The 14,736-nt window shown below is 44.0% G+C and overlaps 1 protein-coding gene across 1 annotated transcript in view; it reads left to right on the top strand.

Moving 5' to 3' along the window:
* The window catches only part of LOC138259732 (solute carrier family 22 member 6-like), a 457,910-nt gene that overhangs the window by 367,392 nt on the left and 75,782 nt on the right, over nucleotides 1–14,736 (top strand). Inside the window, exon 5 of the mRNA XM_069207625.1 lies at nucleotides 5,540–5,680. Coding sequence (XP_069063726.1) covers nucleotides 5,540–5,680 — 141 coding nt within the window. The remainder of the gene's footprint in view (nucleotides 1–5,539; nucleotides 5,681–14,736) is intronic.

Raw genomic sequence — 14,736 nt, 5'->3', positions numbered from 1 at the left:
AGCTATCATAGGAAAAACACGTTTCTTCTTATTCAGAATGATGGTGGTGACCCACCTGAAGGACTCCCACTCTGCATCATAGGCAACTAGATTAAAAGAAAACACGGAATGAGTGTAAAATCCGTGACTGAGACCATCATGATGAAACAACATCTAGCAACATAGTGTTGATTTATTTATTAAAATAAACATAATGAAGCCCTCAAGTGTCTGGACTCAGGAGCAAGTGTCTTCAGTCAAATTCACGAGGCATAGACTGTTGAAAAAAAACTAATTGCACAGTACCTCTCCTTACACAACCATTTTTGAAGTGTATTCTCTGCACTTTGATTTCCCTTCGTGCCTGGGTAGGACGTAGGAGGTGTGGTAATTGGCATAGCTGTAACCACATTCACCCCACTTCCACTCCCCAAGTGTGAGATTTGGTGATATTGGAAAAAAGCACAACAAATCGCACAGCTTGGCGGAAGAAGATTAGGGGTTTAATGAATGGATGGGTGGAGGGAATTAGTGAAAGCTGAGAGACTGAAAAACACAACATTCATAAAATCCATGAACAGTGCATATTACATCTGTTGTGGAAGGAGGATGACAGTTTAGTTACCAAATCCAAACAATAATTTTCTTTAGAAGAGCCCAAACTCCCAAGTTAGCTATTCGTTACCTAGGTTGCGAAAATATAAAAGAAGGATGATTCACACAGTTAAAAAAATATCTATAACAAAAGAAAAATATTACTGTGTACTAATGAATAGTGCATCTGCATTCTTCTGGCATTGTCTGTCTTGGGAGCAGAGCGAGCTGAATGCAGAGAAGGGGCGCCACAAAAGTTCCTTGTATAAGAGAAGGCTTTTGGAATGCAAAAAGAAAATGACAATATTGGAGTGTCAAGTAAAGCATGGTAAATGAGCAGTCACTATCAGGAGGTGGATGACACTCTGGTGTATCTTTTACTAAGAGCCAATCTTGTATCAATCACAAAGTCTAGACAACTACACAGGCAATTCACTACATGCACTAAGCTGATTAGCAATTACACACACAATAAAATGATTTAACTGTGTCCATAGTATGACATGCCCACGCCACAACCACTTAATTAGAGTTTGCAATTTGAGCCACTAGTCTGCATTTTCCAGATCAATACATCTCTCTCCAGTCCAAAAGGTTACATGCTAGGCTCTTTGAGTCCTGTTGCTTCCCACAGATGTAGGTAAGTATTGGTACTTCTCCCTGCTGTTGTTGATGGTACTTTACGATTTCATCCAAAAAGAGAGATGAACCTGTTGAACAAAAATTGAAAATAAATTAAACGGAGTATTAGTCTAGTTTAAGTAAACTTAGTGATCGTAGAAGAACCTAGAGATGATGGACCTGTGTTAATGGATGGGCAATCAAATACATTAACAAATTAATCTCAAAGGTACTTGGAAGGCAAGCATTGATACAGAATGATCACCCAAACATGATATATCAAGTTTAGTTTACCTGTAAAGATCTTCTCATTCGTCACGTGAATCATCATCATTTGGTATGCAACAATGCAAGTTACATGTTCCAGGTATGGTGTCCATTTACCCTTTTTGTCTCTCTTTCCCATTCTAGTGATACATAATACAATGCAGTCGTTTAAATCTTCACTGGCATTTCAGCATGGAAATGAAACAAGTGATAAGATTGTGTGTCATTTTTGTTTTTTTTATGAAATGGATGCTTTAATTGCAGACTGATACTATTGCTCTTTTAAAAGTGTATAGTTGAACTGAAATTTGAATTAGTCTTTCTCACCTCTCACTGCTCAGTCAGAAGGCTGGACTGGCCATTCTGGGCATTGAGCATTTTCCCAGGAGACAGGAAGGGTGGAGACTGCTTTTGTTACTGGGGTCCAGTTTTGTAGCAGTGCAGCGGTTTTAGAAGCACTGCCGAGTTCCTTGTATATTCAACAGTTTTCAGACATCAATAAAAGTGCAAGATAACTCTGGTGATTAATGCACCTGCTGGAGAGAGTTCGGAGTTTTGTGCAGGGGCAGTTTTGACTCATCTGAGGTAGTGCAGAGGGTTAATATACCTACTGCAAAGAAGGTGTACTATGCAGATTACAGAACAGTATTTTATGTGCATAACTCAGTGGGATACTGCTTTTGCCAAATATATCATTTTTGTTACTGTGCAGTTCACAAGCTACAAATATAATCTAGCATGTGAGCTATGAATTGCCACCAAAGAGTTGCATGCAAACTGCATGGTTCAGGTTAGAAAGCTATGTTTTTCCCCAGCCTTTGAGTAATTCGGCTAAAAAGGGTTTGTTTGGGTAGAAATACATTTTTAATAGTAATGTCAACTCTAACCACTGTGTTATGTTCTGAATCCTGAGTTCATGCTTCCCCAGACCAAGACCTATTAAAAAAGGCCTATCAGTATGGATGACATGTCAATCCTACACCGTGTAGTCCCCTTTGTCTTCTAAAACATTTTCTATACACTGATTTACACACCTATGATTTATTTTTCTGTATGTGTGTGTGATGTAAAGTGCTCCAGCACCCTACACTGGTAAGAGAGGCGCTATAAGACAAATGAAATACATGTACGAGAGGGGCTATGGAGAGATGGTGAGGGAATCATTGAAGAGCCCCAATAAATATTGTTGTATTCTGGTGCTCTGTAAGGTCATCATTTACTACCCTTTAAAAACGAATTCCATTATTGCCTCTCGAAGCCGCTCTTTCTCCCGCACTCACCTGCTGCCTGTTGCAGGGGTGGAACTGTGTATCTCAGCTGCTCTGTGGTTTGAGGAGGGGCAACATCACGCTCTTAAACGCTCAGACTTCTCTGCAGCACAGGGCAAGCGAGGACTGGGTCATGAGCATGCCTGTCGTCGCCTGGATGAGGCTGGGCTGTGCCATCCATCTTTTGTCCTTCCAAGCAGGTATTAAAGGAACTCTTTATTATTTTGGGACTTGCATAGTTAGACTCATTTTGTAATGGGAAAGCTAAACTGCCTGCTAATATGACTAAGCCCCGCACTAGCATTTCTTTAGGTGGGTTCCTGCAGCACGCTGTTGGTGTGCTCAGCAAAGAAACTGAGTTTGCGGAGCACTGTCTCTCCCTCTCCTCCCTACATGTCTACAGATTTGTAACTGCCAGTGGTCACTGATTGCCGTGCTGCAAACCTTAGTGTTTTGGTCGAACCAATCCTCCCCCTGACCCTCTTACCTCAACACTTTGTGTGCCCCGGGAGCCGGAAATTCAAATTATATCCTCAGAGTGCAACAGTCCCATGGAAAAGGAAAAGAGTGGAAGTGTGCATTAAGTCCCAGCACCCGCATACAGTGCCTAATAACCAACTGCAGGGCTCTGTGGCTTGCAATAAAAATACGATTGAGGACGTACTGGACAACTTTGGTGGGAAACTCGTAGGTGCCATAGAGGCAAAACAGAAGCCCATGTATGAGTGTCTTACTGCAGTACAAGCTGAGTTATGTGATTTAAAATTGTCCATGTTGTCCACTGTGAATCCTGGGGTGGTCCCCTGTGGTGCAGGGATTACCTTGTTGCAGAAGATAGTACTGTAATTGTTTGAGCCGGGATAAGAGTGGTGATCAATGTGGGAGCAAGAGAGCTAACATTGCTGGGAGGGTTGAGCTTTCTCATGTATCCAATCCCGCTGTAATTTACCTTCCACCTGAGGCATGTCCCTATGTGTTTGTGTTTTTTAATGTGCCCTGCTTACCTTCCAATGTACCTGAGTCAGTTAATAAGCTTAATAAGAACAAGGTTCTGTATTGGTTAGACACACAGGCTGATTTTCCTTACTCATTGGCTTCAAGCATTGTTCACAGACTAGGATCGGTTGGTCCACTGCCTCAACCCTCCTCTGGTGACTGTGTGATTGTTAAATTTTGGTCCCCTTTTGTTGCTCATAAGCTGCTGTCTGACTGCCATCTTAGCGGTAGAGCACAGTCAGATGTGCTCCTCCACCCCATTGAGCGTTTTTTTACCACCACTTGCATCCTAAAACTGTTTTAACATCAACTCATCCCAGGCCGATGGAGAGACATAGATTAAGAGCTAATGATCACCAGAGTCCAGGCCATTGTGAAGTTCATTTCCCCCTGACTGAGGTGGATTGACATCAGATTGGTAGTGGTTCCATGAACATTTTGGCCCCTATGATTCATAGGCAGATTACCCAAACCTTAGGTTGTAGGTGGCTGGCCCTCTATATAGTGTGCAAAGCTAGGCACACTGTGCAGGGGGTCCAGGCAAACACACATTGGTTTACAGGGGTAAAGACTAGGGGCCAGATGTAGCAAGAAATGCTTTTGCCACTCGGAAATTGCGAGTCGGTACGACTCGCAATTTCCGAGTCGCAAAAGCATATGCAGAATGGTGTCTCAGACACCTTCTGCGAATCGCAAGGGGGTCACAAAGACCCACCTCATTAATATTAACGAGGTGGGTCGCAATTTGCGACCCCCTTGCGATTCCCTGCACTCACAGGGATGGTGGCCTGCTGGAGACAGCAGACCGCCATTTCTGTGACTGCTTTTTAAATAAAGCAGTTTTTTTTTTTTTTTTTTATATATTGCAGCCCGTTTTCCTTAAAGGAAAACGAGTTGCAATACAAAATAAAAAATGAAACCATTTGGTTTCGTTTTTTCAGAGTAGGCAGTGGTCCACTGGACCACTGCCTGCTCTGAAAAAACATTTTGTGCGACATTCACAAAGGGGAAGGGGTCCCCATGGGGACCCCTTCCCTTTTGCGAATGAGTTAGCACCCACTTCAAGTGGGTCCTAACTGTGAATTGCTTTGCGACCGCTTTCGCAGTCACAAAGCAATTCTGCATCGCAGTGCGAGTCGCAAATAGGAAGACAACACCCCTTCCTATTTACGAGTCACATTCCCATTTTGCGAGTCGGTACCGACTCGCAAAATGGGAATGTGCATTGCGATGGCCGTTTTGCATGGCGCAAACTGCGAATTTCGCAGTTTGCGCCATGCAAAACACTTCGTACATCTGGCCCTAGGTCACCTAATGCTCTAATTTTTAAGGTAGGTTGGTCGAGCAGTTAGACCAATCTTGAAGAAGTGCAAAGCATTTGTTGTACTCACAGTATCAATCTTGCAACTCACACTCAAAGGAATAACTCAAGACCAATTTATAGAAACACTTCTGTAATTTTTAAGACGAAGATTATCAAAATTGGTTAAGTACTTTTTGGGTTATGAATTTTTTGAAGTTTAATAAAAATAGTCTTTTTTCTGCGTAATTACGCACCATAGGAATCAATGGAAGGTCATCTTTAAAAATTACATAACGCAAGACCAATTTATAAAAACACTTCAGATTTTTATGTAATTTTTAAGACGAAGATTATCAAAATTGGTTACGTACTTTTTGGAATATGAATTGTTGAAGTTTAATAAAAATAGCCTTTTTTCAGTGTAATTACGCACCATAGGAATCAATGGAAGGTCACTTTTAAAAATACATATAAAATCATACAGTTGGTTTACCAAGTTCTTCTTTTGGAGGTTGGTCGAGGTCTTCATTGGGCACACTGTTCCAGCTGGAGAAGTTCGGACGGCTTCCAGTTCCGGCAGGAACAGAGATGAAAGGTCTCTGGAGCTGGTGCGGGGTCACTGTGGGGGGCCTCTTGGAAAAGCACTGCACAGGTAAGTTTAAAGATGGTTGCTACGGGTCCCCTAGGAGTGTCAAGGTTGCAAGGGGTGGGGGACCCTTAGAACACTGCAGGTTCTTCAGTGCAGGGCACAGGGCAGCCGGATGCAGTGGGAATCGGTGAGCCAGGAGCTGTGCGCAAGGATGCCTTCTGGAGTTGGCGGTAAGTCGGTTCAAGGGTTGTTTGCTGGACAACAGAGGCACTCTGGTGGGAGGTCTGGGTTTTCCTGAAGTCCTAGACTGGGGCTTCCACCTAGTCCTTTTTCCACTCTGGGCAGGCTGATTCTCTTGGTGTCCAATGTTTGCTGACCAATACCCAGAGTATTGGTACGGTTTGACCACTGAAGGTTGCAGTGCCACCAATCTTGGCACACACTAGCAGGGTGCGTCATTGTGGTTGTCGGTGTGTCGTTTGGTCCAGCTGTGAACTCTGGTTTGGGAGTTTTTGCTGTTGTAGAGTGGTACCTCCACTCTGGAGGGAGTTCTGTGGCGATTTTCAAAGCCTGGAGGTCCTCTGGGCTTCTTTAGAGTTTTTCCAGTTGTCCAGCAGCTCCTCAGCGGCGATTGTCGGGTCCTGGGTGCAGCAGGCAGGGTTTGGCTCCTTTTCTTTGTTGCAGCAGCCCCACAGTTCTTGTGCCTTGGATCTTCTTGGTGCCGGTCTTCTTCTTGGAATCTGATTTCCTGGTCTAGGGATGCCCACTAAATACTGTATTTAGTGGGTGTTTTAGGGGGAACCTGGTAGAGACCAATGGGCCACCTACCTTTGGGTGGCTATGCCCACTAACGTGACCACTTTCGGTGAGAAGGGTCACTTCCCTAGCCCTGATTGGCTATTTTCCATCCATTCAAGATGGAGGAAGATTAAATGGAGTGCCCACCTCGCAGGCAACACCTTAGGAGTGGTGCATGATAGGTGGGGCCACTCCTCCTACTCTTTGTGTAGTTTCCAGCCTTTGCACCTGCCAAAAGTGGGAGTTTGCAACTGGGATTACCATCTGCTGCTAGCAGCAGGCTTGGGTGTCGAGTTTCAAAGGTGGTAAACCCTTTGAAGCTCGCTGCCCGGGCAGTGCACATTCCTGAGGGAGGGGGTGTTAGCACCTCCACCCAGGAAGGGCATTGTTCTCCAAACCAGAGAGACGGATCTCTCCCCCAAGGTTTGTAGATTGGGTGTCTGGAAGTGGAAGGCTGGATAGGACCAGTCAGCAACCATGCCAGGGTAGTTAGCTTTTACAGGGGGCACCTTTAAGGTGACCCCTAGATACAGTTAGTAATAAATCCGATATTGGTACCAGTTTGAGGTTCATAGTGGCCATCATGCAGCTGTGAAACTCGTATTGACTAGTGGATAGCACATGTATTAAACTGGCTGCTCTGTTCACTCACTGTGTCCCAGCTAGCAGATCTTCAGCGGGGTGTCCATTGGGTGGATTGTTTGTCTGGGTGAGCACATCACTTTCTTGTTCAGTAACTGAACTTCACACAGAATCGCAAGATATTGAAGAGTTATTTTTATTGTTTGTGAAGGGTATGCCCCTTTTGGTAATTAATATTTATAATTGAAGTCTGGTGAAAGGTTGCAAATCATCAACCTTGCATGTGTTGGACAAGATTTTGATGGGACACTCAGGCTCCCATTACCTAATTCTAGCAGGTGATTTAAACCTTACATATAAGACAATTTCTATATTACAGGAACTCTTCTCTGACGAGGATCAAACCTGGGGAATGCTGGAACTAACATCTCCGTTTAGAAGAAATTTGTCTAGGACCCCCCTTTAGGTAGTGGATATTACTTTAGCCCATGCACGCTAGCGTGCCATGGCCGCTTGCTGTCTGATGCTACACCTGCCACTACATTTAGACATTGGGTTTAGGCAAGCTTCATTGATTACATGCTTTTAGATATTAGTTTAAGGAGGATATGGCAGTAATAGCACTGGATGAGAGTGATCATGACCCCTTAATACTATATATTCAACAGCTGTATTTTTCAGATCTTTCGGCCTCATCTGGATTGCACATGCAGCAGTGGAAGGTCACAAATAATTGTAGCAACGTGAGTGGGAGACAGTGCATTCCTCTGTGAACACTACATTGAGCATATATTTAACCATTGTTGCACAGATTGAGGTCATGCAGGGTAATTGGGGGAACAATTAAGTGATCATTGTTGAGCATATTAAGCTTTTAGACAGGCTCAAGGAATTTTTTGTTACTGGGCCAATTAGTGCAGGGAGAGAGAGCACTGTGAGTGGGTGGTTTACCCAACCCTGTAGAAACGCAAAGAACAATGTACTGCAGGCAATCAAAAGTGGAAACAACCAGGAGATCAGGGTATGTAGGGCCCAGTACAGTTTTAAAATAAAGCAACTGAAAGCTCCCTGAGAGTGCAGAATTTGGGCTGTCCCCTCGAGGCCTCGTCAGCCGACACCCTGAAAACCTTTTGGCGTTTTGTTAATCTTTGGGGTGGAACTCTAGGATTCCTGCTGAGTCTTCTATACTTCCCTGTGAGTGGGCTGCCCACTTTGGAAATCTCTTTTCTTGCACACCAGATACTGAATTATCCCTAACTGAACCTATTGATGTATTTAACCACAGTAAGCCTTCTTTTCCAGTAGGGTTGTCTCTAGAAGAGACTGCTGTTGCAATTGGAAGGTAAAGCTCTGGGACTAGATAAAATACCATGTGACCTCTACAAATCAGGCAGTAACATCTGGGTTCCTTATAATAATATCATCTCTAATGCAATAGCAGTAAAGGCACCGGTACCGCCCACATGGAGAGGGCAGAGATTTTCCCTGTTTTAATGAAAGGGAGTACCCATGTTCGGTCCAACTACCACCCAATGAGTCTCCTGGATAGTAGCCAGAACATCTTTTGTAAACTCATTTTGGTGTGCTTACTGGAATGGATTGATGACAACCATGTTCTGTTAAAGATCGTAGTACGCCTCTATGAGTGAAACTATGCCAGTATCAGATGCAGCACTATTGGCGAATTAACTGATCCAATTTGTGTAACAAAATCTTCCGCCAGGGGTGTGTTTTATCTCCCACCATTTTTCTTGTGTGTATCAACAACTGTGTGAAGTATTTAATTGACTGTGACAACAAATCCCCTACCCTTGCAAAACGGAAAGTTCCAGGGCTTTTCTAAGCTGACAAAAGCTTTCTAGTAGCAAAAAAGAAGGTGGGCCTCCAAAATCTTGTTGATAGCTTCTCTCTATTCTGTGCTAATTATGGCCTCAAAGTCATTGGCTCTAAGACTAAATGGATGATCTACACTAAGAATAAGAGGATGAATTGCATAGTAAAATTGAGAAGTGATGTATTGGAAAGGGTCGCAGAATTTGACTATTTTGGGAGTCTAATTGGCTGACTCTGGCTCCTGGGCACCACAGATAGCTAAAAACTCTCATATAACCACCTCATAGGACAGGGCACATCCTTAGGATGGCCAAAAAGGCTGCATAGTTTCAAATTCTCCCCGCAATTGAAATCTATAAGATGCAAGAGCAAGGGGAAGCAATTTATGGGGCTGAATTATGGGTCGTACTGATATTGCCAGACTTCATTCTTCCCAAAAGATCAAGTGGCTGAGGTATGTAAAAAAGACTTGGATGGAGATGGGTCTGCCCAGTTTTTGGGAAGACCCTTCGTCCATCCCAGCTAATGCGACCCAAATAGTCAAATCTAGATATTGGGAAAGGATAGTTGCAAAAAATGAACAGTCCAGCCATAGGTGGAGACTTACCCGGTGTTTTCTAATGCACAAATCTATGCCCAGAGCAGAGGAATTCTTTGATTACATTCGTCTGGCACGTGCATGTACACTGTTTCTGCAGTTCTGATATGAGCCTTTGCTAATCGCTACTTACACTACATTATGGGACTCCTCTATGTTTGATCAGACAATTTGTTGTTGTTGTATTTCTTTTGAGGAAACTGAGGAATACCTGATTATTTTTGTCCTAAGAATGCCATTCCCAGATGCAAGGACTGTTCTCCTCTGTAGGCGTTTATCCCTGACAAATCGTATAAATGCCCTAAGAATCTGCAAGAGTGATTCCTCATATGTGGTTGTAGTGGCAGTTTCTAAATTTCTCTATGCAGCATTGTTTGTCAGGCAAAAAGTAATAGCACAACTGCAGCCAACCGAGGTGTAAAGGGAAAATTTGCGGGTTCTTATCCTCAGTTTTTAATTATTTATGCACTGGTTTTTATGCTTTTTAAGTTATTCAACTAAACAATTAACTAATTGTTGTCTCTTTGATATATTTATTCTGTTGTTTTGCACATTTTTGTAGGTGAAATTCTATTTTCGATCCATCAATAAACTTTGAATACATTAGAACACATAATGAAAAATGTGTCGTAGAACGCACTGTTTTTGTCATTTTTTCCCTACTTTTCTTTGGGAGGAGAATCCCCTCAAGCCCATTGGAGGGGTCAGGCTCATTCGCCTTTAGACAGGGGCTGGTCTGACAAAATTTGCCAGGCCTGGTTTGGCTTCCTAGTCCATCCCTGTTCAGTCAGCCCCATCAAAAATGCTGTGTCCTCTTTGATTGACTCTCTGCGGCATGCACACTGGCCCATTTAACTTTATTAACAATAGCGTAATTATTTATAATAGTAGAAAAAAGGTGGCCCCAAACTACATCTTTCCCATGCAATTTTCCATTATAATTTTGGAAACAATACAGAAAAAGCAACTGAACAGAATTACCACAAAGTTGATAGAAAACTAGGGACCTGATTTAGAGTTTGGCAGAGGGGTTACTCCGTCACAAACGTGATGTAAAGGATACCCCATCCACTGTATAACAATCCCATTATATCCTATGGAAATCATAATACGGCGGGCGGGATATCTGTCACGTTTTTGTTTTACAGAAATGAAACTTCAGAATATAGTATCTGAATGGTTGGTACTGCAGTACTCCGGCGCTAGTTCGATGGTATCACAGATTTTAAAAAATAGAACATTCTGATTGGCCCAGAGGGCTTTTTTCCCCCCTCAGACTTCTGGGTCCCACAGGATCAGAGAATCTGATTGGCTGAAATGCAGTGCTGCTGCCATCATTTCAGGACTCGCAGACACGGTCCCCATATCCTGAATTTATAAAATAAGGACATACAAGGGAACCCTTTTTCCCTTGAGAGGGGGTCCCAGAGGTGTCCCCATTGGCCAAAAGAAATAAAATGGCTGGTATCCAGCAAAGCTTTTCATGAGGTCCTGCAGCACTCCCAAGGGGTCCACGGGAGTACCACGGGGTACCACAGGACCATGAACACATTTAAAAAGTGAAGCTTGCACTGTCGGGTGTCACCTTGGAGAGCCCGTTTTTACCACAGGAGTACTTCAGCACCATTGAGGAGGTTGGTTGCGAGGGTTTTGCATCAGGGACTAGGTACAGGACAGGCCCTGAGGCTAACCGCACACCTCACATGGCCTTCAGTCATGAGTGGGGATTGGGTGCAGGACTTAGTCTTGCTCAGTGTTTTTTTTTTTTTTTTATCATATCCAGTTAACTATTGTACTGAGCATAGCCTTCTGCTGTGCAGAGTGGGAGTTTGTCTGCCCATGAGGGGTTGGATACCCTTGCTCTGTAGGGCATAGGGTCTGCCCTCAGGCCAGGCCCTGCATCCATCCCCCTAATATGCATGGGCAAAAGGTTTGCTGAGTTCAGGAGTGGGGTGAATATGATAAAAAAACAGATATTCTCTGAGAAAAAAAAATAAAAAGTAAAAATGATGTTACAGTTAGCTATAGTAATAGTATCTTACTTTACATTGAAAAACTTAATTTTGAGATGTCATCAGTGATCTCATCAACGTCATTTAATATGTCAAGAGTGATGAAATATGTGAGGTCATAAGTAATATATTGCGGGGCACAAGTTATAGTTAGATTATACTATAACTGGCAAATATGTGTTTTTTTGTTTTGAAAAGGTTGTGTTTATATTATTACAAGGCCTAACTATAACATTACATTAACCTTTGGTTTTTTCAGTGAATGGGCCTTGCAGATAGTCTTGGACCATTCTCTTATTTGTCATTGGTGATGCCACTTAATGTACCTGCTTTGTCTGCAAATGTGGACTTGATGTAAGTCCTGTCATTCCAAACCAACCCATTGCAGAGGTTAGAAATTAACTTGAAACTGTTGTTGCTCTGTGTTTAGTAGAGGGTAATAGTGTTTGTTGCTGCTGCAGAGGTTGAGAACCAACAGCACTGCCTTCTCTAGGGTTTGAACGCTGCACTTCAGTTCAGCCATGGCCTCGACTTTGAGGTAATTCATCTTCTAGATGATCCATTCCCTGATAATTCAAGTCTTGTAAGTTGATGTTGGAAACCGGGTCTCTAGTTGGTAGAGGTATGCACCCTGTCCAAGTAGGGACCACAGCTCTAGTCAGGGCAAGTCAATGACACATCATAAATTAGCCTGTGCTCACCCTCTGGTAGCTTGGCACAGAGCAGGCAGGCCTAACTTAGAAGACAATGTGTAAAGTACTTGTGCTACACATGCACAATTATCACACAAGGCACACCACAGAAAGAGACTTCACAAGGGTATATAGAAAAATAAAGCTTGATCTATATCTAGATACTTTTAAGTTCAATACAGTACAGAAATATTTAGCGTTGAAGGTAGTAAGATCAATGTGCGAGAAAAGAGTAATAGGTCAAAATGATGGTGCTGGGGGCTCCTCAGCATGAGTATCCAATGTCCGTGGTCGTGCTCCTACCAAGAGCGGATGCAACTTTACAGGGCCAGAGCCACTCGGGCTGAAGTTGATGAGATGCAAACGGCAGAGCAGTGCAGGGGCCTCTTGAGTGAGGTTGAAGAAGGGTGAGCAGCTGGCGCGGGGCAGAGGCCGCTCGGGTGAAACTGAAGAGAAGAGAGCTCCAAAGCAGGGCAGAAGCTGCTCAGGTGAGGTTGTTGCAATGAGAGCTGCGAAGCAAGGCAGAAGCTGCTCGGGGTAAGTTAATGTGGTGAGAGCAGCGAAGCAGGGCAGAAGTCGCTCAGGTGAAAGTCTATGTGATGAGGGCAGCACAGCAGGGCAGCAGCCGCTTGGGTGAGAGTCAATGCGGTGAGAGTGGCAAAGTAGGTCTGAAGCTGCTCAAGTGAAGTTGTTACAATGCAAACGGCAAAGTAGGTCCGAAGCCGCTCGGTGAAGTTGTTGCTATGCGAGCAGCATGGCAGGGCAGAAGCTGCTCAGTTAAAGTTGTTGCAATGCGAGAGGCAAAGCGAGGCAGAGGCCTCTTGGGTGAGGTCAAAGAGTTGCACGGCAAGCAGTGAGGGGAAAGCAGGACCACTCAGAATCACTCTGGACTTAGAGGTCGAATATTGGGTTACCGGGCAGGTATCAGCAGGCAGCAGGGCGGCACAACCAACCAGGCCAGCAGTTACTGACAGTAGTCAGTCCTGGCAATCCTGGCACACAGCAGTCCTTTCTCCAGCAGTGTGTCTTGAGTCCAGAAGTGTACTGTCTTGAGTGGGTCATGGGCCCAATATTTGTATCAAAAAGTGACTTTGATGTGTGGGGTGACTACAAAGAGTTCTTATAGGGTGCACAGGTACCCCTTTCAGGTCAGCCGCAGCTCCAAACTATCAGTGGGAGGTAATCAGCCCCTATGTGTGGACTCCAGACACTACCCCTCTGAGGTGTAAGTGTGAGCCCTTCCCACCCTCCTCCCCAGGAAGACCCATCAGTATGCAGATTCAGTTGAGTATCCTGTGTTGTGGGTGTCTGAAGGGAATGCACAAGTATAACTGTCACTCTAGCCCAAACTAGACATGTATCGGAGATAGGCTGCAGGCACACAGGGCAGTGAGTGTAGATAAATGCCTACTTTTTAAAAGTGGCATTTCTAAATTAGTAATCATAAATCTGACCTTACCAGGAGAGAGGGTTTATTATTACCATTCCAATGGTACTAAACATGAGGCAGCTACTTCTCTCAGATCAGAATTTACAGCTTAAAGGCAATATAAGGAATTACCAGTCCCGGCCTTTGAGAGGAGCAGTCCTCACTGTAATTAAAAACGACTTTTGGGAGTTTTTCATTACCAGGACAAGAGAACTTAAAAGTTGGTCCTGCCTTTTGCTTACATGGCACCGTGACCTATGGGCTACCTAGGGCTTACCGCTGGAAAGACTTAAATGTAGGAAAGGGGGAGATTAAGGCTTGGCAGAGGTTTTAAATGCCAAGTCAGGGTGGCAGTTAGACTGTGCACACAGGTTCTGTGGCGGCAGGCCTGAGAAATGTTAACAGGGCTACTTAAGTGGGTGGCACAATCAGTGCTGCACTCCCACTAGTAGCATTTAATTTGCAGGCCCTAGGTATAGGGTATACCACTCTACGTGGGACTTACAGATAAATTAAATATGCCAATTGTGGATATGCCAATATTACCATGTTTTTAGGGGAGAAGCATATGCACTTTAGCACTGATGACCAGTACTAAAGTGCTCAGAGTCCTAAGGCAAACAAAACAGGAGGTAAAAGCAAAAAGTCTGGGGATAGACCACCCTAAGGATGCCAGGTCTAAAAGTTGAGATATCCAATTCTGAGACAGGAATGACAGTGGCCAGAGCGTTTTCATACTATGGAACCAGTATTGTGACACAGATGTACTCTTAGGAGGACACAATCTCTTTTTGCAGCCTGTGAGTAGTGTTCAAGTGAATGATTAAGCAGCTGACCAGGGCATCTGCCTCTTCATTGACATTGACAACTGTTTGTTTCTCCTCTTGCAAATGTTCCAGCAGCATGTGCAACAAAGGGATCGCTTGGATCATGGTACTCTTCTCCTTCCTGACTACTCATGTAACAATTAGGCCTGGGTGTAACTCCAGAGTTTAACTTTGTGGAATGCTGCAGAGTTCCAAAAAAAACTCTGCAAGAGTCATTGGAATTCCACAAAGGAGTGGAAATAGGCACACTGCTCTGTTTGCGCTGTGATTTAGCGCTGGTAGATCATTTTGTGTTGAAAAATATCAGTGCAAACATCACCACGTGACACGCCAGAGGGCGCAGCTTCT

The sequence above is a fragment of the Pleurodeles waltl genome, chromosome 9 (genome assembly GCF_031143425.1).
Source record: "Pleurodeles waltl isolate 20211129_DDA chromosome 9, aPleWal1.hap1.20221129, whole genome shotgun sequence".
NCBI classification, from domain to species: domain Eukaryota; kingdom Metazoa; phylum Chordata; class Amphibia; order Caudata; family Salamandridae; genus Pleurodeles; species Pleurodeles waltl.
The sequence above is the reverse complement of the archived record's forward strand: the minus strand, read 5'-3'. Positions and strand labels throughout refer to the sequence as shown.